A 27,506-nucleotide genomic window follows, 5' to 3' on the forward strand; every position below is an offset into this window, starting at 1 on the left:
AATTAATTGCCCATCCATGATGACGCCAGTACCTTTTGTCCTCTCAGGTTATTGAGGATTCTGAGGCCCCTCATAAAAGGGGGAAACTGTAATGACTGAGCTGTATTTAAATTCCCAGATAGCCTGTTTTTGTCTGCACTAGCACTTTTTATACCCCTGGTTTAATCTTCCCTGTATGTTTTAGACCCTTGGCTATAGTGACCTGACAATTCGCCTGTCTTCCATTTTGATACTTTGTGCTCTCTTTGGTAAAGACCTGGCCTGTTAGACTCTGATTTTACATTTGTTTGCATTCCCTGTCTGTCTTGTCTTAGTTCAGTGCCTTTTAACCCACTGTGTCCTAGTGACGCCAGGGTGTGGTTTATCCTCAATACTATCCAAAGGTATACCACTGGATCCTGGACTAGGCACGGGGGGCAATAATGACTCCGACGCCAAGTTACGGACAACGGTAGCTTTACTGAATGACAGATGGTACAGTCTATACAGTGTAGCCAGGCCCATGGAGGTGACCAGTGACTTCAGAGACTATAAGGGCTTGCTGGGACTTGCAGTGGTTTTGGACAATCTAGTGCAGGCCATGTTGACTTGACAATAGATATCAGTGACTGACTTGACTCGACTGGAGACAGACTAAGCTGTGACTTTAGCAGACTTGTAGCTTGTGGCTGCCGATCTGACTTAAGTCCTCCTATGACTCCAGACACACTCTTAGGCTCGACTGCACCTCAGGAAAGACTCAGGAACTAGGAGAGAGAAGAGACTCCTCCCAGGGATTTTATGGGGGAGACTGGTGTGGTCCCATTGGTCACCCTTAAGTTACCTGGTCACTGATACCTCCTGGGTAACAATCACATGACAACTGACATGCCAACTGGTGATCACATGTTAACCTTTCTTAAAGATACACCATTCTTATATACATAACATAGGCGATAATGTACAATTACAGTAGAACAGATGCGGGGGGGGGGGGGGGGGGGAGGGGGATGCAGGGTACACGGCAGTGAGGCTGCCTTACAGGGCAGCAAGGGTACAGGGTAATAACTCCCATACTGGGCCACCACAAGTGTCTGTGGGTGAACTCAGAGCTGCACATATCCCAACCTGACTTGACAGGTGTACAAAAGTAAAAAAAATGTTGTGCAAGGCTTAATTTGTGACCTTGTGTAGCTCAGTATATATATATATATATATATATATATATATATATATATATATACTTAATCTCACACCAGGAACTTGAATTATTTATGCCTACAATGTACACTAGCTCATAGCTTACAGGATGTGTGCATATGTCCCAGTTGCCTACACGTTAATGCAACTAGATGTATGCATATGTTCTAGCTATCTCCTGCTCAGCGCGATGTACTGCAGGAGATTGCTGGTGGGTCCCTCTGCATCTGCTGAGACCGGGATTGCGCCGGTCTCGACAACGTTACCCCCATAGATGTCATGATCTGTCCTGATTATGGCATCTATGGGAATAATAGAGGGAGAGGGTGCCCCCTGTTCGCCAACAGCGACCCTGCGATGCGATTGTGGGGTCACCTTGGTTGTCATGGCAGCAGGAGGCCTGTATGTCAGCCTGTGAGGTTCAGTCATAGGCTTAATTGCACATTCTAAATGTGATACTGACCTTTACTGCAGCATGGTATGACAAGTAAAAAGTGAAAAATATAAAAAATAAAAAATGTTTTTCAATAAATTAAGCATAAATAAAATAAACTAAATGCCCCTTTCCCAATAAAACCCTGTATTATCCCCCCCCCAAAAAAAAAAATAAAAAAAACACCTAAACCTAGACATAATAGGTATTGCCACATTCGTTATGATTTAAAAACGATATTGTTATTTATCCTGCATGGTGAACGCAGAGAGGAAAGAAACAACAACAAAAAAAAGTGCAAAAATCCCTAGTTTTGGCCCAAAACGTGGAATAAAAAAGATTGCAAGGTAGCATGTATCAGTTCAGTAGGTCCATAAAAAAAAAGCCCTCATACAATGATGTTGGACAAAAATTTTTAAAAGTTATGGCTGTCAAAACATGGCAACAAAAAAAAGGGGGAAAACAAGGATTTTGTTGAGAAAGGGTAAAAGAACTTAAAAAGCTATATAAATTGGGTATTACCATAATCGTACTGACCCATATAATAAAGATAACATCATTTTAGCCATACCATGAATGCCATAAAAACAATTTTTTTTAAACCCAGAAATTTTCCAATTTTTTTTACAATATTTTGGGGTGTAAAAATAAAATAAAAAAAATGCTACATGTATCAACACAGATTTACTACTAATATAAAGTACAATATGTCCCCCCAAAAAAAATGTTCAGAATCATATCGCTAAGCATGTCAAAGTTACAATTTAAAGAGACACATGCCAGATTTGAAAAATTGGACCTTAAAGGGTTAGGGTCTTGCACCTCCTATGACTCTACTCTTTCTCTTTATTTTTTAACTGTAGTTAAAATTGATCCCTAAATCTTGCTTTTGTAAACCTGAGAAAGCATGTTTTCTTATGATTTTTTTTACTTATTGTAAGTCTCACATTGCAGGGTTTTTTCTGTAGTCTTAGAGCAAATTAATAAACTGCAAGGTGTAACGGCCCCAGGAGGAAAAGGAGCTGGATTTAATGTCAAGGCCCTGAGAGCATTTCGTGTATTACGGCCACTTCGACTAGTTTCTGGCGTTCCAAGTAAGTAATTATTTTTAAGATGCATACATGGACATAAGGGGACCTTTTGTGAATCGATCTTATAGTAAGATTTTCAGTTTTTATTTATTATATTGTTGTGGTAAAATAAAAGCTGAGCTCTGATTGGTTGTTATGTGCAACAAAGAAGATCTTGCTATAAGACAGTTTGCTAATTCTCCCCCAAAGTGGGTAAGAATTTTTGTTTACTTTTTCACTATTTATTCTTACACTGAAAACCCACCAAAATGTTTTTAGGACATTTTAGATGTGCTGGGTTAATAGAAGTGGTAATCAGCAACTTTTTTTTAATTTTATTATAAATGTTGTTTAAATTGCATAAAGGGGTACTCCGCTGCTCAGCGTTTGGAACAAACTGTTCCGAACGTTGAAGCCGGCGCCGGGAGCTCATGATGACATGGCCAGATGTTAGCAGGGAGTCAGTAGGGAAATATGGAATAGTAAATGCACTTGCCAGTTTTTCCTTCGTTGTCATTTTTGGGCACAGTGGCAGTTTTCAAAAAGCACACAACTGAAAATGCATTAACTAGGAAACACTAGAGAACAGCCTGTAAAATGATTAGCTGAGTTTTGATTAATTTTATTTCTTTACAATTGTTTATTACTTCCTAAGGTCTTCAAGTGGTGCTTAACTCCATAATTAAAGCAATGGTTCCCCTTCTACATATAGCATTACTGGTTCTTTTCATGATCATTATATATGCTATTGTTGGGCTGGAGCTGTTTTCTGGCAAGATGCACAAGACTTGTTATTATAAAGGAACAGGTAAGAATTGTTATTAATAACAGTAACATCCTGCATGTCTTTAGAAATAAATACTTAAGTACCTGGCATTGCCGGGTTTTCCCTACCTTATCCTTGGGGGTAGGAAAAGCAACAAAGGAGGAAGCTTTTGTCCTCATATCCTGTCCTCATATGGTGACCCCATATCCCCTCCTCATATCATGACCCCAAATCTCCTCTTTATATCCCTACCCCAAAACCCCTCCTTATATTCCGACCTCATATCCCGACCTCATATTTTGTACTAGGTTAAGGTTAATTTAATTATCCTATATTAATTATCCAGGTATTACTGAAATATCTCCAGCCGTACGGAAGTTATGCTGGAACATATATTTCCCATAGATTTGCATGGGACTTTAACCCCTTAAAGGGGTACTCCGGTGCTTAGACATCTTATCCCCTATCCAAAGGATAGGGGATAAGATGCCTGATCGTGGGAGTCCCGCCGCTGGGGACCCCCGTGATCTTGCACGCGGCACCCCGTTTGTAATCAGTCCCCGCAGCGTGTTCGCTCCGGGTCTGATTACCAGGCGACTACAGGGCGGGCAGGGTGTGACGTCACGCTCTGCCCCTCAATGCAAGCCTATGGGAGGGGGCGTGATAGCAGTCACACGCTGCCCACCCTGTAGTAGCCGGTAATCAGACCCGGAGCGAACACGCTCCTGGGACTGATTACAAACGGGGAGCCGCGTGCAAGATCACGAGGGTCCCCAGCGGTGGGACTCCCGCGATCAGGTATCTTATCCCCTATCCTTTGGATAGGGGATAAGATGTCTAAGCACCGGAGTACCCCTTTAAGGACTTGGCCCATTTTCACCTTAAGGACCAATTTTCATTTTTACACTTTCGTCCCCCCCCCCCCCCCCCCCCTCCCCTTCTAAAAATCATAACACGTTTCATTTTGCACCTACAGACCCATATAAGGGCTTGCTTTGCATCTCCAATTGTACTTTGTAATGACATCACTTATTTTGTAACAAAATCTGCAGCTAAACAAACAAAAAAATATTTGTGGGGTGAAATAAAAAAAACAACACCACCACTTTGCAACTTTTTTGGGCTTTTGTTTCTACGCAGTGCACTTTTCGGTAGGTTATTCTGTAGGTCCATATGATTACAAGGATACCCAATTTTTGTAGGTTTAATTTTTTTTTTTACCACTTAAAAAAATTATAATTACATACACCAAAATTTGTATTTTTAAAATTGTCCTTTTCTGACCCCTATAACTTTAGAATTTTACCACATATGGGGATGTATGAGGCCTTTTTTTTTTTTTTGCTGTAGTTTTTATTGGTACCATTTTTGTTTGATGGGATATGAAGTGACCAAAAATGCACAATTTTGGACTTAGGTATTTTTTTTTAATGTGTACGCAATCGACCGTGCGGTTTAGCTAACCTTTATATTTAAATCGATAGTGCAAGCATCTGTACCGCTTACTCTCACTGCAAATTACTGCTTCACCTGTGCAAGGACGTGCTGGTCCTGCCCTCGGCTTAGTAGGCAAATGTGAAGAAAGAGATTTGTCCAGCACCAAAGGCTTGCAGGTAAAATCAAAGCTTGCTTTATTAGAATCTTCGGACAAAAGTCACATACAGAGAGAATGTCTGACGTGTTTTGCACCGAAGTGCTTAATCGTAGACTCACATAAGATACAAACCACACTGATTAAAATACATGTAGAAAGGTCACATGACCCATTACGTCATTGATCAAAAAACAAGACCGAAAACAAAACACGGAATGGATATGTCATTTGTGTCTTCCAGGGTAGCTATTCGCATCAAGAGAAATCACATATAAAAAATGGAGGAACGCCTTAACCAGACACCTCTGAAGTGGAAGGCATCCCTTTGTATTTCTTCATGTTTTGTTATTCTTTTTCTAACCTTCACGCTACATTGCTATGGGCTACCACCTGCAAGACGCAATGATCATATCATCCTCCTCTTCACATAGATAACACAACAGGATAATTCCTGCATAAATGAGGGAGGAAAAGAAATAATTAGAACCAGATTATGAAACCAAATAAACTATTGCACTAGATCTCGCCAATACAGTCATGCGGACATTACAGGCATGTTATGATTAGATCTAGTCTATTATTCAAACCTTGTGGATATCTTGTTTCCAAAATGTTTCCCCCTCTGTGACCCAGTTTGACTTTGTCAATGCCAGACACCTTAAGGGATTTAACATCCCCTGCATGGGCTTCTCTAAAATGCCTAGATAACAGAGATACCCACTCCATTATTCCTGGCATCAGCCACGTTTCCTAAAGCGTGTCTTTAAGGAATTATTGGTGCACCCCACATATAGTAATTTGCATGCCACACAGGTAGCAACATACACTACTGACTTGGAATTACAATTAATGTAATCCCGTATGGTGTAGTCGTTCCCCGTGTGGCACGAAGTCACACTCTTAGTGAAATCCATATGGCCACAAGTTATACATCTGATGTGTTTCCTGCTTTATCCAAGCTACTTCTTTGTTGGTCCTTGTTCACACTTTTGTTACTCAAGAAAACACTAGGAGACAGTGTGGATCCTATAGAAGGACCATGCCTAGAGACAGTGGCTAAACCTTCCGACACTATCTCTTTCAATATGGGATCCAATTCTAACACTGGGTGTATTTTCTTATGATCTTTATTAAACTGGCCACTATATGGGGTAACCCAAAAAGTTTTTTCCTTTTTATTTGTATTGCTAACAGTTTCGTTTCCAGACCGCAAATGTACTTAACCCCCCCCCCCCCCCCGCGTCTCCTAGAATAAGACATGAGTTTCGTTCTGTCTATTGTTTCTGCTCTATTTACAAGCTTTAGTGAAAACCTCCTCCGAATAGCCCCTGTTCCTAAATACATTGATTAGGTTACTAGTTGCTATTTTGAATTGCTCATCATGCAAGCAGTTTCTCTTTAAACGGGGATAGGGTCCCTTGTGGAAATAGTGGGTGGATCACTATTTGCAGCCCCTCACCACAGTGACCCCCACCTTTCTATAGGATAGCAAACATGTAATTAACATCTTGAATAATATGACATGGAGCGAAAATTTTTCATGGGTCACATGTGATGTGGTAGGACTCTATCCCTCCAAACCATGGACTAAAGGTTTGGAAGCCCTATCTATACATCTTGACAGGTTAAGTAATTACTACCCTAGTCTGAAGGAATTTGTCGTGGCTATTGAGTTTTTATTACATCACAATTATTTTATGTTTGATGGCAATTTTTTTTTTCAGACCTGGGGAGCATCCATGGGTACTAAGTATTCCCCCTCATTTGCTAACATTTTTATCTTTCATTGGGAACAATTATTTATTTTCACCCATTATAATCCCTTCTTTGAAGAGATCCATTGGGCCGGTCGATTTATAGACGACATGTTGTTAATTTGGAAGGGGTCAGAGAGTTGTTTTTTAGAATTTATACATTACATCAGTACAAATGATCTGAATCTGGGCTTTGGTGGGACTTCAGTGAATTTCTTAGATATTACGTTGCATAGTAGTGGAACCCAGATTGAGATTGCCCTGTTCAGGAAAGAGACAGCCACCAATTCAGTTCTGTTGGCCTCTTCATGCCATCTGAGGCACGTTTTACAAAATATTTAGTTTAGAGAAATGTGCCGTTTAAAGAGGAACTGCTCGAGTGATGAGTTTTTCAAAATAGCAACTAGTGACCTCATCAATAGATTTAGGAGCAGGGGCTATTTGGAGGAGGATTTAACTAAAGCTTGTAATAGAGCAGAAACAATAGATAGAACAGAACTCATGTCTTATTCTAGGAGACACGGGGGAGTACATTTGTGGCCTGGGAGCAAAACTTTTTGCAATACAAATAAAAAGAAAAAAACTTTTTTGGTTCCATAAGGAAATACACCCCATTGTTAGAATTGAATACTATATTGAAAGGAATAGTGTCTGAAGGTATAGCCACTGTCTCTAGGAATGGTCCTTCTATAGCAGTGTTTCCCAACCCAGTCCTCAAGGCACACCAACAGTCCAGGATTTTAATTTTTCCCTGTTCTATTCCAAAGGAGTAACTGAAAAAACCCGTAATGTTGGTGTGCCTTGAGGACTGAGTTGGGAAACACTGTTTTATAGGATCCACACTGTCTCCTAGTGTTTTCTTCAGTAACAAAGGTGTGAACAAGGACCAATAACGAAGTTGGTTGGATAAAGCAGGTAACTGGAAGTGTGGACACACCAGATGTATAACTTGCGCCATATGGATATCACTAAGAGTGTGACTTAGTGCCGCACGGGTAACGACTACACCATACGGGATTACATTAATTGTAATTCGAAGTCAGTAGTGTATGTTGCTACCTGTGTGGCATGCAAATTACAATACATGGGGTGCACAAGTAATTCCTTAAAGACACGCTTTAGGAAACATGTGGCTGATGCCAGGAATAATGGAGTGGGTATCTCTGTGTTATCTGGGTCCCAGAGGGGGTGACCTTAATAGAGAAACATTTTGGATGTTCCTCCTTGAAACAAGATATCCACAAAGTTTGAATAATAGACTAGATCTAATCATAACATGCCCATTATGTCCGCATGACTGTATTGGCGAGATCTAGTGCAATAGTTTATTTGGTTTCATAATCTGCTTCTAATTATTTCTTTTCCTCCCTCATTTATGCAGGAATTATCCTTTTGTGTCATCTATGTGAAGAGGGGGATGATATGATCATTGCGTCTTGCAGGTGGTAGCCCATAGCAACGTAGCGTAAAGATTAGGAAAACTATAACAAAACATGAAGAAATAGAAAGGGATGCCTTCCACTTCAGTGGTGTCTGGTTAAGGCATTCCTTTATTTGTATATGTGTTTTCTCTTGATGCGAATAGCTACCCTGAAAGACGCAAATGACATATCCATTCCGTGTTTTGTTTTCTGTCTTGTTTTTTGATCAATGACTTAATGGGTCATGTGAACTTTCTACATGTATTTTAATCAGTGGGGTTTATATCTTATGTGAGTCTACGATTAAGCACCTCGGTGCGAAACGCATCAGACATTCTCTCTGTATGTGACTTTTGTCAGAAGATTCTAATAAAGCAAGCTTTGATTTTACCTGCAAGCCTTTGGTGCTGGACGAATCTCTTTCTTCACCTTTATATTTTAATAGTTTGGACATTTACACACGCGGCGCTACCACACATGATTATTTTAATTTTTTGTTATTTTATTTTTATTATAATTTATTATTATAATTTTTTATTACATTATTTTATTAATCAATTGTAAACTGTAAATTACTTTGTTTTTGTTATCCCCCATAGGGGGCTATACCATGCAATCTTTTGATTGCCATAGCATAGCATTGATCAGTGTTATCAGTGCTCTGCTGCTTCAGCCCCCCCGCTGTCCTCCCGCCAGGACCCAGGGTTAATGCCGGGCATCACCGATCGGGCCGAAGCCCGGAATTAACCATTTAGACGCCACGATCAAAGTTGATTGTGGCGTCTAAAATGAAACTGAAAGTATCCCTGCAGCTCAGTGGAACTGATGGGGATTATCGCGACAAAATTGCGATGTCCCAATCAGCTCCGCTGAGCTGCGGGAATACTTTCAGTTTCATTTTAGATGCCGCAATCAACTTTGATTGCGGCGTCTAAAGGGTTAATTCCGGGCTTCGGCCCGATCTGTGATGCCCGGCATTAACCCTGGGTCCTGGCTGCTGATAAGTCGGGAACCACCAGGTTTAAAGTGTTATCCGCTCGTGAATATGCTTTAAACGCCGGTAACGGGACCAGGACATACAGGTACGCCCTGAGTCCTTGACCCCTTAAGGTCTAAGACCATCTTCATTTCTGCGTTTTCATTTTTTCCTCCTCTAAAATCCATAACTTTTTTATTTTTCCATCCACAGACCCAAATGAGGGCTTGTTTTTTGCGTGACCAATTGTACTTTTTAATGACACCTTTTATTTTACCATAAAATGTACAGTGCAACCAAAAATAAATGTATTTTTTGGATAAATTAAGAAGAAAACCTCAATTTAGCAATTTTTAGATGGTTTAGTTTTTACGCAGTGCATTTTACTGTAAAAATGACATGTTCTATTTATTGTCTGGGTCAATACAATTAAAATGATAACCATGTTAACATACTTTACTATTATTGTACCAATTAAAAATAATCTTTAAACTTTTTAAAACAACTTTGCATGTTATAGGTAGGCTGTATGAGGGCAAATTTTTTTGCGCCATGATCTGTAATATTTTTGGTCCCACATTTGCGTATATGTGTCTTTTTTGATCACTCTTTTATAAAATTTTTCTGGGATGTGATATCACTAAAATGCAGCAATTTCGGAATTTTTTTTTAACGTCTACGCCATTTACCATACTGGATCATTAACATTATATTTTAATAGATCGGACATTTATGCACGCGGCGATACCAGATATGTTCATTCATTTATTAATTTTTTTACACTTGTTTTGTAAAAAGGAAAAAGGGGGGATTTAAATTTTTATTGAGGGAGGGCCTTATTCACATGTTTTTTTTTTTTACTTATTTTTTTTTCTACTTTTATATTACACTTATATAGTCTCCATAGGGGACTATTTATAGCAATCAGTTGATTGCTAATACTGTTCAGTGCTATGCATAGGCATAGCACTGAACAGCATTATCGGCTAGCTACTGCTCTTGTCTGCTCGATTATAGACCAGAGCAGAAGACCCTGTGATGACAGCAGGTGAGTCAGGTGAGGGACCTCCGGCCGTCATCTTGGGTGATCCGGTCACCTGTTTAAAGTTCTGCACTGCCGTGATCAGTATTGATCACGGCATCTGAGGGGTTAATGGCAGACATCAGCGCGATCGCTGATGTCTGCCATTACAGGCGGGTCCCTGGCTGCTGACGGCTCCGGTGCTAGCAGGATCGACCGCGGGATCTGTGCCCCAGGAACGCAGACAGCAGCGGTGGCAGGTTGATCATCACGCAGCAGGAGGTAAGGCTGGCCTCCTGCTGTTGCTTAGCAACAACTCCCAGCATGCACAAAAGGGCATGCTGTGAGTTGTTTTGCAACAGCAGAAGGCACAACTACAGCTCCCAGCATGCCATTTAGTAGTTTGTGCATCCTGGGGGTTGTAGTTATGCAACAGCTGGAGGCACATTTTTTCTATGAAAAGTGTGCCTCCAGCTGTTAAATAACTACAACCCCCAGCATGCACAAACTACCAAAGGGCATGCTGGGAGTTGCAGTAGTGTGCCTCCAGCTGTTGTATAACTACAAGTCCCAGCATGCCCTTCGGCTGTAAGTGCATTCTGAGAGTTGTAGTTTTGCAACAACTGAAGGCACACTCGTTGCGAAACACAGAATTTGTTACCTAACTCAATGTTTCGCAACCAGTGTGCCTCCAGCTGTTGTAAATTACAACTTCCAGCATGCACTGACAGACCGTACATGCTGGGAGTTGTAGTTTTGCAAAACACTGAGTTAAGTAACAAACTCCAAGTGTTTTGTAACCAGTGTGCCTCCAGCTGTTTCATAACTACAACCCCCAGCATGCACAGGGTGCAAGTTTAAGATGCAGCAAATTTCCCTCTGCAGCTCAAACTCCCAGCGTGAAACTCGCTGTAAACCCCCGCCCTTGTGAATGTACCCTAAAAACACTACACTACACAAAATAAAGGGTAAAACACTACATATACATATAGCCCTACACATTTACCCCCAAAGCCCTCTATAATTTGTAACCCCATTTCGTCTGAGTAAATAAATACCCCATGTGTGGACTTAAAGTGCTCTGCGGGCGAACTTCAATGCTCAGAAGAGAATGAGCGCCATTGGGCTTTTGGAGAGATAATTTGGCTGGAATTGAAGGCCATGTGCGTTTATAAAGCCCCCATGGTGCCAGAACAGTGGCCCCACATGTGACCCCCATTTTGGAAACTACACCCCTCACGGAATGTAATAAGGGGTGCAGTTAGCAATTACACCCCACTGGTGTATGACAGATTTTTTGGACAGTGGTCCATTAAAATAAAAAATAAAAAATTTAATTTGCACAGCCCACTGTTCCAAAAGTCTGTCAAACGCCAGTGGGGTGTAAATGCTCACTGCACCCCTTATTACATTCTGTGAGGAGTGTAGTTTCCAAAAACATTGTTCTGGTAGCATGGGAGCTTTGTAAACGCACATGGCCCCCGAAAAAAATTCTCTCTCCAAAAGCCCAATGGCGCTCGCTCTCTTCTGAGCATTGTAGTTCGTCCGCAGAGCACTTTGCATCCACACATGGGGTATTTCCATACTCAGAAGAAATGGGGTTAACAATTTTGGGGGCATTTTCTCCTATTACCTCTTGTAAAAATGGTAAATTTGGGGAAAAAAATGCATTTCAGTGAAAAAATTTCATTTACACATCAGAATTTAACAAAAAGTCGTCAAACACCTGTGGGGTGTTAAGGCTCACCATACCCCTTGTTACGTGCCTTGAGGGGTGTAGTTTCCAAAATAGCATGCCATGTGTTTTTTTATTTTTTTAAAGCTGTTCTGGCACCATGAAGGCTTCCTAAATGTGACATGTCCCCCAAAAACCATTTCAGCAAAATTCGCTCTCCAAAATCCCATTGTCACTCCTTCCCTTCTGAGTCCTCTAGAGCACCCACAGAGCACTTGACATCCACATATGAGATATTTCCTTTCTCGAGAGAAATTGGGTTACACATTTTGGTGGGCTTTTTCTCCTTTTACACCTTGTTAAAATTCAAAAATTGGGTCTACAAGAACATGTTAGTGTAAAAAATTTAGATTTAGAATTTTCTCCTTCACTTCTATTCCTGTGAAACACCTAAAGGGTTTGCAAACTTTCTGAATGTCATAGACATAGTAGACATATTGTATATGGGAATCAATGTATAATTTATTTGGTATGTCTATTTTCCTTACAAGCAGAGAGCTTCAAAGTTAGAAAAATGCTACATTTTTGAATTTTTCATGAAATTTTTGAATTTTTCATCAAGAAGTTATGCAAGTATTTACCTCTGTGTTAAAGTAGAATATGTCATGAAAAAACTATCTCTTAATCAAATTCATAAGTAAAAGCATCCCAGAGTTATTAATGCTTAAAGTGACAGTGGTCAAATGTGCAAAAATGCTCTGGTCCTTAAGGTCATATTGGGCCTAGTACTTAAGTAGTTAATCAAATCGACCCACAGAATAAAGATACAGCCAAGCAAAGATGTTACAATAAACCAGCAATATTACAGATCGCTGTTTTGCTGACTACATTGCCAGGTTTGTGCAAGCCGACCTGGTAATGTTCGAACGTCAGGCAAGCTGCGGTTTCCCTGAAATAAGAATCAAAACCAGGTTTGCTGGACTCAGCTCGCTCAACTCTACTCCTCACATTATGCCTTCAATTTGGGGAGGTTTATCCCTGTGGAGAGGAAAAGTTGATCAGCTTTCCACAGCAACCAATCAGATTGCTTCTTTTATTTTTAAGTAGCCTTTAACAATTAAGGATAACTTTGGGACCTGACACCCATAATGTGGTGGTGCACCATCTTGCTGGAAAACTCAGGGAACGTGCCAGGTCCGAGCATTCCTAGATGAACAGTTTCCTCGAAAGTGAATTGGTCGTCGTGGGCCAGTTGAATGGCCCCCAAGGTCACCTGATCTGACCCCCTTAGACTTTTATTTTTGTGGTCACCTGAAGGCAATTGTCTATGCTATGAAGATACGAGATGTGCAGCACCTGAAACTACGGATACTGGAAGCCTGTGCTAGCATTTCTCCTGCGGTGTTGCTATCAGTGTATGAAGAGTGGGAGAAGAGGGTTGCATTGACAATCCAACACAATGGGCAGCACATTGAACACATTTTATTAGTGGTCAGAAACTTGTAAATAACTCATGAAAGAATAAAGTTAATGTTAAAACCAAGCACATCATTGTTTTTCTTGTGAAATTCCCAATAAGTTTGATGTGTTACATGACCCTCTTCTTATTGGAAAAAACAAAAGTTGGATTTAAATGGCCGACTTCAAAATGGCTGCCATGGTCACCACCCATCTTGAAAAGTTTCCCCCCTCACATATACTAATTTGCCACAAACAGGGAGTTAATATCACCAACCATTCCCATTTTATTAAGGTGTATCCATATAAATGGCCCACCCTGTAGTTATATAGTGCAATAATACAGTGAATTACCCAATTGTGATTCCATTTCTATTACCACATCACGTGTAGTGCACTAGAGGAAAAACAAGATATATATGTGTAATGCAGTACGTGTACATACATAGGATCCGAAATATGAAAAAAAAAACTAAATATCATCTGATGACATGTAACAAAATGAACTCTAGGCCTCAAGGTGTATATATTACCCTATGTGTTATAGATTTAACTGATTTCAATTTTACCAAAAGGTTCCCATTAAAATTCCCATACCATACATCCAGGTAAATTGCTGAAACTACAACTATGTGATTTTGAATCCTGAAAAACAGACTAAAACGTACATTAAGACATAACAAGCTGTTAAAAAACTGTATACCACACATGGCATAAATAAAAAATCGGAGACTAATGGCTAGACACTAATAGGGCACCTATTTCATTTATGTTTAGGGACTTGCTGCACAGAGGAGAAGGGGAACCCAAAGGACATCAATTTCAGGAGAATAATTTAACCCCTTAACGACCATGGACGTAAATGTACGTCATGGTGACGTGGTACTTAGCGCACCATGATGTACATTTACACGCCGCCATGATCGCGAGCACCGGAGCGGTGCTCGCGTCATGCCCGGCAGGTCTCGGCTGCTATCAGCAGCCAGGGACCCGCCCGTAAAGGCGGACATCCACGACCGTGCGGATGTCCGCCATTAACCCCTCAGATGCCGTGATCAATACAGATCACAGTACTTTGAATGGATGATTGGATCGCCCGCAGCGCTGCCGCGGCGATCCGATCATCCAGCATGGCGGCCGGAGGTCCCCTCACCTGGCTCCGGCCGTCTCCCGGCGTCTTCTGCTCTGGTCTGAGATCGAGCAGACCAGAGCAGAAGATCACCGATTAAAACTGAGCAGTGCTGTGTCCTATACATAGCACTGAACGGAATTAGCAATCAACTGATTGCTATGAATAATCCCCTATGGGGACATAAAATGTGTATAAAAAAAAAAAAAAGTAAAAAAATGTAAAATAGAAAAGTAAAAAAATTTGAAAAATCCCCTCCCCCAATAAAAAAGTAAAATGTCAGTTTTTCCCATTTTACCCCCAAAAAAGCGTAAAAAAATTAATAATACACATATTTGGTATCGCTGCGTGAGTAAAAGTCTGAACTATTAAAATATATTGTTAATTATCCCGTATTGTGAACGGCGTAAACGTAATTTTTTTTTTTTTTAAAGTCCAAAATTTCTGCTTTTTTGTCACATTTTTGTCCCAAAAAATTAATACAAAATTAATAAAAAGTTAAACCTAAGCAAAAGGGATACTGATAAAAACTACAGATCATGGTGCAAAAAATGAGCCCTCATATTGCCCCATATACGGAAAAATTTGAACGTTATAGATGGTCAAAATAGAGCAATTTTAAACATACTCATTTTGTTAAAATGGTTTGAGATTTTTTTTAAGCGGAACAATTATAGAAAAGCATATAATCATGGGTATCATTTTAATCGAATTGACCCACAGAATAAAGAAAACATATAATTTTTACCGGAAAGTGTACAGGGTGAAAACAAAACTTGCTACAAGGCGGTTTTCTTTTCAATTTTCCCACATAAATAATATTTGTTTGGTTGCGCCGTACATTTTATGGTAAAATAAGTGATGTCATTGCAAAGTACAATTGGTGACGCAAAAAACAAGCCCTCATATGGGTCTGTGGATGGAAATATAAGAGTTATCATTTTTAGAATGCGAGGAGGAAAAAACAAAAATGCAAAAATAAAATGAGTCTGGTCCTTAAGGCCAAAATGGTCCTGGTCCTTACGGGGTTAATAGCACTGAGTATCCTAATACTAAGGAGACTGGGGATCTCACCCGTTAAAACTATAAGCCAATCTAAAGACGACAAGAGAAACCCCCCAAAAATTACCGCAACACAAATCGAAGACACATCTAATTAATTTCCTATTAAAGCTACCAAAAGAGAGAACATACCGTACCAAATAATTGGCACAACTCCATCACAGATTAACCCCTTCAGGACCAAGCCCATTTTGACCTTAAGGACCAGAGCGTTTTTTGCAATTCTGACCACTGTCACTTTAAACATTAATAACTCTGGAATGCTTTTAGTTATCATTCTGATTCCGAGATTGTTTTTTCGTGACATATTCTACTTTAACATATTAATATTAATTTTTGTAGTAACTTGCATCCTTTCCTTGTGAAAAATAATAAAATTAGATGAAAAATTAGAAAATTTAGCTTTTTTCTAACTTTGAAGCTCTCTGCTTGTAAGGAAAATGTATATTACAAATAAAAAAATTTTATTCACATATACAATATGTCTACTTTATGTTTGCATCATAAAAGTGACGAGTTTTTACTTTTGGAAGACACCAGAGGGCTTCAAAGTTCAGCAGCAATTTTCCAATTTTTCACAAAATTTTCCAACTCACTATTTTTCAGGGACCAGTTCAGGTTTGAAGTGGATTTGAAGGGTCTTCATATTAGAAATACCCCACAAAAGACCCCATTATGAAAACTGCACCCCCCAAAGTATTCAAAATGACATTCAGTCATCATTTTAACCCTTTAGGTGTTTCACAGGAATAGAAGCAAAGTGAAGGAGAAAATTCACAATCTTCATTTTTTACACTTGCATGTTCTTGTAGACCCAATTTTTGAATTTTTACAAGGGGTAAAAGGAGAAAATGTATACTTTTATTTTTTTAGCCCAATTTCTCTTGAGTAAGCACATACCTCATATGTCTATGTAAAGTGTTCGGCGGGCACAGTAAAGGGCTCAGAAGGGAAAGAGCGACAAGGAGATTTTGGAGAGTACGTTTTTCTGAAATGGTTTTTGGGGGGCATGTTGCATTTAAGAAGCCCCTATGGTGCCAGAACAGCAAAAAACCCTCACATGCCATACCATTCTGGAAACTAGACCCCTTGAGGAACGTAACAAGGAATAAAGTGAGCCTTAATACCCCACAGGTGTTTCGCAACTTTTGCATATGTAAAAAAAAAATTTTTTTTTTCACTAAAATGTGCGTTTCCCCCCAAATTTCACATTTTCCCAAGGGTTATTAGCAGGAAATACCCCCCAATATTTGTAACCTCTTCTCTTCTGAGTATGGACGTACCCCATAAGTTGACCTGAAGTACACTACGGGCGAACTACAATGCTCAGAAGAGAAGGAGTCATATTTGGCTTTTTGAGAGCAAATTCTGCTCGGGGGGCATGTCGCATTTAGGAAGCCCCTATGGTGCCAGAACAGCAAAAAAAAAACACATGGCATACCATTTTGGAAACTAGACCCCTTGAGGAACGTAATAAGGAATAAAGTGAGCCTTAATACCCCACAGATGTTTCACGACTTTTGCATATGTGAAAAAAAAAATTTCCACTAAAATGTGTTTCCCCCCAAATTTCACATTTTTGCAAGGGTTAATAGCAGAAAATACCCCCCAAAATTTGTAACCCCATCTCTTCTGAGTATGGAGGTACCCCATAAGTTGACCTGAAGTGCACTATGGGGGAACTACAATGCTCAGAAGAGAAGGAGTCATATTTTGGCTTTTTGAGAGCAAATTTTGCTCGGGGGGCATGTCGCATTTAGGAAGCCCCTAAGGTGCCAGAACAGCAAAAAAAAACACATGGCATACTATTTTGGAAACTAGACCCCTTGAGGAACGTAACAAGGGGTACAGTGAGCATTTGCCCCCCACTGGTGTCTGACAGATCTTTGGAACAGTGGGCTGTACAAGTTTTCATTTTCACGGACCACTGTTCCAAAGATCCGTCAGACACCTGTGGGGGGTAAATTCTCACTGCACCCCTCATCACATTCCGTGAGGGGTGTCGTTTCCGAAATGGGGTCACATGTGGGGTTTTTTTTTTTTTTGCGTTTGTCAAAACCGCTGTAACAATCAGCCACCCCTGCGCAAATCACCTCAAATGTACATGAAGCACTCTCCCTTCTGGGCCTTGTTGTGCGCCCCCAGAGCACTTTGCGCCCACATATGGGGTATCTCCGTAGTCGGGAGAAATTGCGTTACAAATTTTGGGGGGCTTTTTTCCCTTTTACCTCTTGTGAAAATGTAAAGTATAGGGCAACATCAGCATGTTAGTGTAAAAAATAAAAAAAATTTACACTAACATTCTGGTGTAGACTCCAACATTTCCTTTTCATGAAGGGTTAAAGAAGAAAAAGCCCCCCAAACCTTGTAACGCAATTTCTCCCGAGTACGGCGATACCCCATATGTGACCCTAAACTGTTGCCCTGAAAGTCGACAGGGCTCCAAAGTGAGAGCGCCATGCGCATTTGAGGCCTAAATTAGGGATTTGCATAGGGGTGGACATAGGGGTATTCTACGCCAGTGATTTCTAAACAGGGTGCCTCCAGCTGTTGCAAAACTCCCAGCATGCGTGGACAGTCAATGGCTGTCCGGCAATACTGGGAGTTGTTGTTTTTCAACAGTTGGAGGCTCTGCTTTGGAAACAGTGGTGTACCGGACGTTCTTATTGGGGGAGGGGGGCTTTGTAGGGGTATGTGTATATGTAGTGTTTTTAACTTTTTATTTTATTTTGTGTTAGTGTAGTGTAGTGTTTTTAGGGTACAGTCACATAGGCAGGGGATTACAGCGAGTTTCCCAGCGCAAAATTTGCTGCATCTCAAACTTGCAGCGAGAAACCCACTGTAAAACCCTCGCCCATGTGAATGTACCCTGTACATTCAAGGGGGGGGGGGGGGGTGCACCAGCTGTTGCAAAACCACAACTCTCAGCATGCATGGTCTGTTAGTGCATACTGGGAGTTATAATTTTGCAACAGCTGGAGGCACACTGGTTAGGAAACACTGAGTTAGAAACAGACAATGTTTCCCAACCAGTGTGTCTCCAGTTGTTGCAAAACTACAACTCCCAGCATGCCCAGACAGCTGAAGGGCATGCTGGGAGTTGTAGTTCGGCAACATCTGAAGGGCCAGATGTTGCTGAACTAAAACTCCCAGCATGCCTGGACAGTCAGTGCATACTGGGAGTTGTAGTTTTGCAACAGCTGGAAGAGCACAGATTGGAGACCATTATACAATGGTCTCCAAACTGGGGCCCTCCAGATGTTGCAAAACTACAACTCCCAGCAAGCATGGTCTGTTAGTGCATGCTGGGAGTTATAATTTTGCACCAGCTGGAGGCACACAGGTAAGGAAACACTGAGTTAGAAACAGACAATGTTTCCCAACCAGTGTGTCTCCAGTTGTTGCAAAACTACAACTCCCAGCATGCCCAGACAGCTGAAGGGCATCCTGGGAGTTGTAGTTCGGCAACATCTGAAGGGCCAGATGTTGCTGAACTAAAACTCCCAGCATGCCTGGACAGTCAGTGCATGCTGGGAGTTGTAGTTTTGCAACAGCTGGAAGAGCACAGATTGGAGACCATTATACAATGGTCTCCAAACTGGGGCCCTCCAGATGTTGCAAAACTACAACTCCCAGCATGCCCAGACAGCCAAAGGCTGTCTAGGCATGCTGGGAGTTGTAGTTTTCAGACTCCTAGAGGCAGCAGTGAAGATCTTCACTGCTGCCTCTGAGGACCATATACTTACCTGCCGGTCCCATCGCTGCTCGTCCACGTGGCCGGTCCCGCGCTGCTCCTCGGTCCCGCCGCTGGGTCGGGTAAGGCCGCCGGTCCCCGCGTGTTCCCCCACCTATGCCGCAGGTCCCCGCGAGCCCTCGCAGCCATCGTCCCCCATTCTGCCCGACTTCCAGGGTCGGGCAGTGCGGGGGATCTGAACTTTCACCCCAGGTCACTGTGATTGGTCCACAGGGACCAATCACAGTGATCGCTGACCAGGACCATCAATGGATGGTCCATGTGGGTGAAGCAGAAGTTGTCCCCTGCTGGAAACAGCGGGACTTCTGCTGGTTAACCCGTGCGATGCTGCGCATCGCCGGGTTAACTGAATGTCATTTATAAACGTCGGGATGCGCGAACGCACTGCACAACCCGGCGTTTATATATGACATTCTGCGGGAAGGGGTTAATATGATGAGTGTCTAATTCCACTGAAACTCAATGTTCCTTGCGGAGCACGAACGATACACCAAGACATGGTTTGATTGGTTGATATTTCAGTCTTCCCCTGGTTTCCTAGGTTTGCTCGCCCCTGGAGATCTACCTGACCCTTAGACTGGTCCCCCCCCCCCCCGTACTCTTTCCCGCTAGGACCCCCTTCCTTCCTTCCACCCCGTCGGACCCCCCCCCCCCCATATGTCTGTCTTACGTGTGCTTGTCTGTTATATTGCTCCCCCGTTTGTTCTCTTGTGTATTTTGTCTGTCTTTCTCCTTGGCCTTTACTCTGTTCTCTTCACCCTTCTGTTTCCTTTACCCCTCTTCCTCCCTCTCCTCTCCCCTTTCTATTCTCTCTTTCCCTCTTTTGTTCCTCTGCTCTTCTTCTTTCTCTCTTCTACGCTCTTCTACTTCTCTCTTCTTCTGTTGATCTCCCATTATGCCATTTATACACTTATATTAGCCCTCTTGCATTGTTACATCACGTAGCTATTGAATGGGGAATCGCTCTCCATTGTGTTTAGTTTTATTTATATATTGAGCATTTAATGTTTCTGCTCACTTTGGTCTTTTTGTTGATACCAGATTTCAATCTTCAGCACCGCTGGCTTCTACTTATTGTACGAATGTGTTATCTTATCTGCTCGTTGTACCATGATGTACGGTTCCTTTTATTCTTTGTAAAAATAAAAATGTGGGAATTCAAAACTCAATGTTCCTAAAACTACAGAAAAGGGGAGAAACTAAGTTGCTCATTTAATCCATTTGGGATCATTGTATTTAATACAATGATCCAACAGCACTCTTTCTGGCACATAAATATTCAATTTAAGTGTTTGTTTTGTTGTTGAACTCTTATTTTTTATGTTTCAAATTTATATTTTGGAGCTCCCCTGTTGTTGACAGGATTTTATGCACTCCCTTATAGATGTCATGATGACACAAGGGAGACATTTTTGTAAAAGACTAGAACTGTATTACTTACCAGATACTAAAGATGTTTTAAGATTCTCTATTACATTTAGAGTGTACTCCCAATAAATATGTATAATATCTATGTACTCTGGATGTCTTGAGTTTATACACAGATATTCTACATGATAAAGGAATTACATGTATCTGAGATTAGTTGTCAAAAAATGCCCAACTGAAAAAATTATTTAAAATGTAATGCTGATTATTACCTTAAAAAGGCATAAAGGCAAGTTTGGGTAATGCCTTTGTCATTTTTTGAACAGTATTTCTTTTTTATTTGGGTCTTATGGACACATCGTTTAGGTGGCTTCGCTACATGGACGATGTGTTCATAATATAGAAAGATGATGAGAAATTGTTGGAATTTCAATCACATTTACATTAACCACCATGCTTTACACAAAATCGATTAGCACTTCTATTATGTTAAAAAGAACAAGTCATCCTCACCCTATTGTATTTAAAGATCTACCCTGGAGTCAGTTCATTAGAGCTAGACGTATAGCTAGTTGAGATGAAGAGTATAATATAAATAAAGAAAATATTGTACAAAAAAATGTTGATAAAGGCTATAATGAAAAGGAAGCAGGAATTGAAGCAGAAAGTAGATAAAATGAATCATGAAAGAAATAAGTAAAAAATAAAAACATTCAGACCAACTCACGGGTACGTGTATAAGGGTATATATGATAAAAGAGCCCATGCAATAAAATATTAAGGCATTATGCAGGAAGATAAATATATGGGTAATTATTCTAAGAACCTCCTTTATTTGGACAAACCTTTGAAGTCAATAGGGTCTGCAGAGGATTTTCAACAGCGGAGAATCCACTGCCGAAATTCTGCTGCAGACAGCAACATGTGTATTATGATTTTGAAATGAAACTCATGTATCTTATACTGAAGTTTAAATAGAACTTGATGAAATTAATGCAAATAATTCTGTTTCTGTTTATAGATATTTTAGCCACCATAGAAAAGCCTGCTCCTTGTAGTACTACAGGTCAAGGTCGTCAGTGCACAATCAATGGAACAGAATGCAGGGGGTGGTGGCCAGGTCCGAACAATGGTATTACTCATTTTGACAACTTTGGTTTTGCTATGCTGACTGTATACCAGTGTATAACTATGGAGGGGTGGACAGAAGTACTTTATTGGGTAAGTATTGCATGATTCTATTGCTGAAAACTCTTTTTATAAGGTTGTGTAATATAATGGTGAACACGATAAAACACTGTTATGTTAAGCTCACATATTGTATTTTGATATGTATTTGGTCTGAATTTTAGTCAGAAACAGAAGTGAATCAAAAACATAAAATTTTTTTTTTACTTAACTGATGCCAGAAAGTTAAACAGATTTGTAAATGACTTCTATTAAAGGACAACTGCAGCGCAATATACACTTATCCCCTATCTACAAGATAGGGGATAAGTGTTTGATCGCGGGGGGGTCCGACCGCTGGGACCCCCCGAGATCTCCCTGACGGGGTGCCGCCATTAGCGCTCATAGTGAGCGTAAGGGCGCGTAGCGTCGACCTAGAGGTCGACGGTGACGCCCCGTCTCCTCCCCCGTCCCCATACAAGTCTATGGGGGAGCCGGGGAGGCACGCAACGTCATGCAGCGGCAGGCACGCCCCCTGCACGGGATAGGAGATCGTGGGGGGTCCCACCGGTCGGACACCCCGCGAGTACGTCCTAAGTCCGGTCCCTGTCTATAACGCGGGGTCCCGGCGGCTAATAGCGCACGTCCGTGATCGTTCGGCCACGCGCTATTAACCCTTCCGATGCGGCGCTCAAAGCTGAGTGCCGCATCGAAAGTGAAACTAAATGCTTCCCGGCTGCTCAGGGATAAAATCGCGAGGCCCTGATTAGCTACCCGGAGTGAAGAAGATCTCTTACCTTCTCTTGTGGTGTCCGGGCTCCGATTGATTACTCCCAGCCTGAGTTACAGGCTGGAGCAATCAATCACCGATTTCACTGATTGTTGCCATGCAATGGCAAGGCAGCAGTCTGTGAATGAAATCAGCCAATGCAAGTTGATAGGTCTCTATCAGCTTGCAAAAAAAAGTGTAAAAAAAAAGAAGTTAACCCTTTCAGGTATTCCCTTCTGAATTAGAAGTTTGAATCACCCGGCATTTCCTAGTAACAAAATAAAACATTGTAAATAAAAATGAAAATACACATATGTGTGCGGAAATGTCCGAATTAAAAAAATATACCGCTTTTTACACCGCACGTTAAATGGTGTACGCGCAAAAAAATTCCAAAGTCCAAAATAGCACATTTTTGATCACTTTTTATACCACAAAAAAGTGAATAAAAAGTGATCAAAAAGTCTGATCAGAACAAAAATAGTACCGCTAAAAACTTCAGATAACGGCGCAAAAAATGAGCCCTCATAGCCCCCTGAACGCAGAAAAATAAAAAGGTTATAGGGCTCATAAAATGACAATTTTAAACGTAGACATTTTCCTGCATGTATTTATGATTTTTTTCTGAAATAATGCACAATCAAGCCTATACAAGTGGGGTATCATTTTAACTGTATGGACCTACAGAATAAAGATAAGGTTTCACTTTTACCGAAAAATGTACTGCATAGAAACGGAAGCCCCCAAAATTTACAAAATGGCATTTTTTCTTCAAGTTTGTCGCACAATGAATTTGTTTTCTGTTTCGCCGTGGATTTTTCGGTAAAATGACTAATGTCACTGTAAAGTAGAATTGGTGGCGCAAAAAATAAGCCATAATACAGATTTTTAGGTGTAAAATTGAAAGGGTTATGAAAGGTAATTGCCGATACCGATAATGCCCACAATCGTGATTATCGGCCGATAATATCGGCCATACCGATAATTGGTCGATCCCTACTTAAAGTATTAAAAAATCTTTACCCTTCCAGTACTTTCTAGAAGCTGTATGCTACAGAGGAAATTCTTTTCTTTTTTGAATTTCTTTTTTTGTCTTGTCCACCGTGCTCTCTGCCGTATCAGGAACTGTCCAGAGCAGCATAAATTTGCTATGGGGATTTTCTCCTGCTCTGGACAGTTTCTGATACGGGCATCAGGTGTCAGCAGAGAGCCACTGTGGACAACACAAAAAAGAAAAAAAAGAAAAAAGAATTTCCTCTGTAGCATACAGCTTCTAAAAAGTACTGGAAGGATTAAGATTTTTTAATAGAAATAATTTACAAATCTGTTTAACTTTCTGGCACCAGTTAATTTAAAAAAATAAAAAAAAGTTTTCCATCGGAGTACCCATTTAAATTCCACCTACAGTATAGTAAAAATACAGCCTTCATCTAATTTACACTCTTTACACTATTTTCATCTGTAAACAGCAAAAAATTACTGCCACCAAAAGATAAATCTTCCATTTTTTCCCCATGGTACAAAAATTGAGAATCAAAACTTACACAAAAGCCTTTTCATGAGACTGATGAGTTTTATATGGCTCATACCAGGGAAGTTACGTCCTATTCACTGAGTTTTGTTTTGTTCCTTCTTTTGATATGGGGGGATGTATCTTATCTGTACAGTGGTCCCTCAACATATAATGGTAATTCGTTCTAAATGAACCATCGTTAGTTGAAACCATCCTATGTTGAGGGATCCGTGCAATGTAAAGTATAGGAAGCTATACTCACCTGTCCCCGCCGCTCCGGACCGTCACCGCTGCCCTGGATTTCACCCTCCATCGCTGTCGCCGCATCCCCTGGGTGGCCCGCCGCTCCAGACCATCTCTGCTGCCTGGGATCGTCACTCTTCATCACCGTCATCACGTCGCTGCGCACGCCGCTCCTATTGGAGGAGGGGACGGCGTGCGTGGCAACGTGATGACGACAAAGGAGAGCGACGGCGATGCAGCTGAAGCAGTCTGTGCTGCCAGATAGCCGTTAATGCGATGGCCCCAACATACAAAAGGATCGTATGTTGATGCTGCCTTCAACATGCGATGGCCTCTGAGAGGCCATCGTATATTGAAATTATCGTATGTCGGGGCCATCGTAGGTCGGGGGATCACTGTATAAGGGAATAAAAGCTTTTACGGTATCTTGTCCAGTAGGGACGCTCTTTTTTCTTGCTTCAATCCGTAAGATGTCTATCAAGGCAGATGTTTGGCCAGACATTGTACGCGATTACTTGTTATTTTTGTACTGTAGTCTGAATATACGATTGTAAATAAATATAGACTTATTTTTTCTGGTGTCTAACATACCTTTATGGTCTACCAGCAAAAAAAAAAAAAATATTTGCATCCAATCTTGTCACCAAAACTAATTCAAACTAAGGCTGTGTTCAGATAGCGGAATTTCCACAGTTCCGCATAAATTCCGTTCAGCAAATGCTTGCTGAATGGAATTGTGGAATTTGGGGGGAATTTTGGTAGAGTTCTGTGTTCTCAAAACACCGAACTCTGACGAAATTCAAAGTCCCTTTGTGTTCAGTGGGATTCCATCTGCAATTACGCAAAATTATAAGACTGGACTTACATTTTTGCAGAATACGGAATTTCCGTGGAGGAAATTCCGCTGTCTGAATGAAATTCTATTGAACATAATGTACAGTAAATTCCATCTGAATTTCCGTCTGAATTTTCCTCACCGAAATTCTGCTGTGTGAACATAATATATCACCTATAAGGTAATGTAACAAGGAGTATGTTGCCGAAGCTACCCACTGGGAAAATCTAACACCAACAACAATAGCATCAGCAACAAAAGATGTATGAAACATAGCAAAAGTTTATTTATGGAAGATTAGATAAAATATTCATCATAACAAATAAAAAGCACAGTGTACACAGCTGGAAGAGAAGGCAGGAACATACAGGTTCAAGTGAAAGGTATTGAATATAAGGAAAACTGACAAACGTTGCATAAGCAAGTGACGCCCCCTGACGAAGCGCATTGGCGTGAAACGTGCGTTGGGGTAGGTGCAGGTAACTACATGGCTCTGTTGTGGTAATATATACTTGTCCCTCTCTCTGACTGTTGTTGCACTTGTACTCAGTTCATTTAACCATACTGCATTGCCTGTATTCCTTCATTGAGTCACTTGCTTATGCAATGTTAGTCAGTTTTCCTTATATTCAAGACCTTTCACTTGAGCCTGTATGTTACTGCCTTCTCTTGCAGCTGTGTACACTGTGCTTTTTATTTGTTATGATGAATATTTTATCTAATCTTCCATAAATAAACTTTTGCTATGTGTGAACATAATCTAAAACTGTTGGAAAGCTGGTATAGAACCCTTGACATATTGCTCTAAAGATATTACTTACGGTACTTTAATGTGTTAAAAGAAATTAAAGCTTTACTGTAACATAAGATTTACCCTTTGCAATATATCCCTTATATATAAGGGATATATTGGTCAAAAACAGACTGGACAAAGAAGAGAAGGAATCAAATTGGTTAAAAAAAATCACTACCAAATGGAAATTTCAAATGTGGACAATGCACTGTCACCTCTTAATAAATCATAAAGAAATACAATTAGGCTCCCACACAATTACAGTTAATTCTTTCATTACTAAAAAATGCATTGGGAAAACAATCAGACCCTTACATAAAAGAATAAAGGAACACATTAGATCAATGTTGACAGGCTCGGGAGTCCGAGATTTGTGGAACACATGAACACTTGTCATAATAATAATAAAGAACATTTGAACTTTATGGGTCTGTATGTACAGCCTATTCCAACGATGGGAGGTGATAGACAAAAATTGTTGCTACAAAAAGAAAGTTAGTATTGCGTACAGACGCATTAGGACCATTGGGTCTAAACACACGTAGCGACTTGAGTGTTTTTCCTTCTTAAAAATCTATTAGTAATTCAAGCATTTAAATATCTAGTTTACACTATGCACTTTCATGAACCTTGAAGCCAAGCTGTTTTATTGTACTATTATATGACTTGAAGTAATATGACTTACAGTTAAGGTGTAAGTATGAGTGTAATGCACTTTTTAGGAAGCACTGTACACCATACATTGTTTTTAATATGGTCTTTTGTCTTCACTATATGGTTGTATTCACAATGTTAACATGGAGTGTATAAATAGGAAGAGGAGGAGAAGGAAGTTAGTGGTCATTGATTAGGCGCAGGTGCATGAAACGATTCGTCGACTGAGTATTGTTGTATGACCTGACCTCAATAAATCACCCGCAAGACTATCTAGTGCCTCCGGCTTCTTTATTCCAATTTCACATGATGTTGGAACTGGCAACAGGTGGAAATTATAGGCAATTAGCAAGACACCCCTACAAAGGAGTGGTTCTGCAGGTGGTGACCACAGACCACTTCTCAGTTCCTATGCTTCCTGGCTGATGGTTTGGTCACTTTTGAATGCTGGTGGTGCTTTCACTCTAGTGGTAGTATGAGACGGAGTGTACAACCCACACAAGTGACTCAGGTAGTACAGCTCATCCAGGATTGCACATCAATGAAAGCTGTGACAAGAAGGTTTGCTGTGTCTGTCAGCGTAGTGTTCAGAGCATGGAGGTGCTACCAGGAGACGGGCCAGTACATCAGGAGATGTGGAGGAGGCCGTAGGAGGGCAACAACCCAGCAGCAGGACCGCTACCTCCACCTTTGTGCAAGGAGGAGCATTGCCAGAGCCCTGCAAAATTACCTCCAGCAGGCCGCAAATGTGCATGTGTCCACTCAAACAGTCAGAAACAGACTCCATGAGGGTGGTATGAGGGCCCAACGTCCACAGATGGGGGTTGTGCTTACAGCCAAACACCATGCAGGATGTTTGGCATTTGCCAGAG

The 27,506-nt window shown here is 40.8% G+C and overlaps 1 protein-coding gene across 2 annotated transcripts in view; it reads left to right on the plus strand.

The window, feature by feature from the left end:
• The window catches only part of CACNA1S (calcium voltage-gated channel subunit alpha1 S), a 727,186-nt gene that overhangs the window by 127,078 nt on the left and 572,602 nt on the right, over window positions 1–27,506 (plus strand). For both annotated transcript variants that reach the window (XM_056557608.1, XM_056557607.1), the window contains 3 exons: window positions 2,567–2,706; window positions 3,338–3,490; window positions 21,682–21,881. In XM_056557608.1, the coding sequence (XP_056413583.1) occupies window positions 2,567–2,706; window positions 3,338–3,490; window positions 21,682–21,881 (493 nt within the window). The remainder of the gene's footprint in view (window positions 1–2,566; window positions 2,707–3,337; window positions 3,491–21,681; window positions 21,882–27,506) is intronic.

The sequence above is a fragment of the Hyla sarda genome, chromosome 2 (genome assembly GCF_029499605.1).
Source record: "Hyla sarda isolate aHylSar1 chromosome 2, aHylSar1.hap1, whole genome shotgun sequence".
Taxonomy (NCBI): domain Eukaryota; kingdom Metazoa; phylum Chordata; class Amphibia; order Anura; family Hylidae; genus Hyla; species Hyla sarda.